Source organism: Microtus ochrogaster, chromosome 8, assembly GCF_000317375.1.
Source record: "Microtus ochrogaster isolate Prairie Vole_2 chromosome 8, MicOch1.0, whole genome shotgun sequence".
NCBI classification, from domain to species: Eukaryota; Metazoa; Chordata; class Mammalia; order Rodentia; family Cricetidae; genus Microtus; species Microtus ochrogaster.
This window is the reverse complement of record NC_022015.1, coordinates 1323183-1324985: the sequence shown is the minus strand read 5'-3', so window position 1 is coordinate 1324985 and position 1803 is coordinate 1323183. Positions and strand designations below refer to the sequence as shown.

At 52.5% G+C, this 1803-nt stretch overlaps 1 protein-coding gene across 1 annotated transcript in view; it reads left to right on the top strand.

Moving 5' to 3' along the window:
- The first annotated feature begins 193 nt into the window (after positions 1-193).
- Positions 194-1803, top strand: part of Tmem41b (transmembrane protein 41B) — a 22155-nt gene continuing 20545 nt past the window's right edge. Inside the window, exon 1 of the mRNA XM_026781107.1 lies at positions 194-515. Within this exon, the coding sequence (XP_026636908.1) occupies positions 395-515 (121 nt within the window). The 5' untranslated portion in view covers positions 194-394. The remainder of the gene's footprint in view (positions 516-1803) is intronic.

Genomic DNA, 1803 nt, shown 5'->3' with positions numbered 1-1803 from the left:
TCACTTCCGCGTGACGAAAGCTGCGCAGAGACGTCGACCGACCCGCAGACTGCAGACCCGTGACTCGGCACTCGACTGCTCATGCGCCTCGCTCGCGTGAGGTTGGTAGGCGTGGCCGAAGGAGGCGGGGCCCGCCCTGACTCGTCTCGCGGTCACTGGGCCTGCGGGACCGCGCGAGGCTCGTGGGCGGGGCTGGCCGGGGCTGGGCGGGCCGTCAGCCGAGCTCGCTCCGTGGCTCGGCCCAGCGTCTCGCTGCCGAGGTCGTCTCGGGTGAGGGGGTCGCGCCGGAAGTGACTGTGCGGCGCGCCTCGGTGTTGTTAGGAAGCTGCGGGAGTTTAGTCATTCAAGGGGGCGCGGTAGCATTGGGTGTTCTTCTCAGCCCCCTGCCACAGCCATGGCGAAAGGCTGTGTCTCCGAGAGGACGCAGACGGGGGCGCGGCACTCGACCCCAGTGGGGGACCGGGCAACGGGGACGCGTGGTTCCGCCACGCCAGGCAGCGGAGAGCACCTGAAGGGTGAGTGGCCCTGCGGGCCGGACCTGAGGGCTACCCCAAAGGCCGGAGGGGCGAGCGGATCTCAGGGAAAGACCGACCTTTCAGCTCCCAAGGACTGCAGCAGGAGAGTAGTGTACTTGACTGGGGGACCTGTGTCAGGCTGTACTTTTTCAATAGAAAAAGAAGCAGTGACGCTGACTTGTTGAAGCTCAGAGAGACAATGAGGTTGGTTACCCTGGCTACCTTCCAGGCAGGTGTTAAAGAGACTTGAGGCTTTTTTTGCATTGTTTTCCAGGTGAACAAACTGAGGGATATGCAGGTACATGACTTGTGCAGAGTCACCGAGACTGGACCTTCCAGGTGCCACTTGAAAGTCTTAGATCCCATTCTTCCGTTTACTGTTCTTTGTAACTTTTTGTTTTTTGTTTTTGTTTTTTTTTTAGTTTTTCGAGACAGGGTTTCTCTGTAGCTTTGGAGCCTGTCCTGGCACTAGCTCTTGGAGACCAGGCTGGCCTAGAACTCACAGAGATCCGTCTGCCTCTGCCTCCGAGTGATGGGATTAAAGGCATGCACCACCACCGCCCGGCTTGTTCTTTGTAACTTTGATTTTTGTTGATGTTTTTGGTTTTTTGAGACTGGCTTTATCTGTGTAGCCCTCGCTGTACTGAAACTTTCTCTGTAGACCAGGTTGGGGTCGAACACAGATACCTACCTGCCTCTTCCTGGCGTGCACTGGGACTAAAGGTGTGCGCCTTCTCCGCCCAGCCCCAGATCCTGTCTTTAAAAACTAACAAACAAACAAATATTATCCAAGCTGGGCGGTTGGTGGCACACACCTTTAATCCCAGCACTTGGAAGAAGGAGGCAGGCGGATCTCTGTGAGTTTGAGGCCAGCCTGGTCTACAAAGTGAGTTCCAGGACAGCCAGAGCTGTTACACAGAGAAACCCTATCTCAAAAATGGAAAAAAAGACAGGGTCTAACTATGTAGGTCAGGAACTCACAGAAATCCACTAGCCTCAGCTCAAGCAGTATGCCATGTCACCACGCAGAGCTGGATTTATTAACTTTGAAAAACTCAGTAGCTAAATTATTAAACAAGAATAGTAATGATAGGATCTGCTAAAAGTTACTAAGGAAACTTCATTCAGAAGCTCTTTTTCCTACGATACTCACCATCTTGAAATGTCTTGGAGCTTTAAATATTGTAAACATAGAAAGTAAATGCTTTGATTTTTGTCCTGGCATGAAATTATTCCTTGCTTCTCAGCAACTGAAATGATTACATTCTTTTTTGTTGTTGTTGTTGTT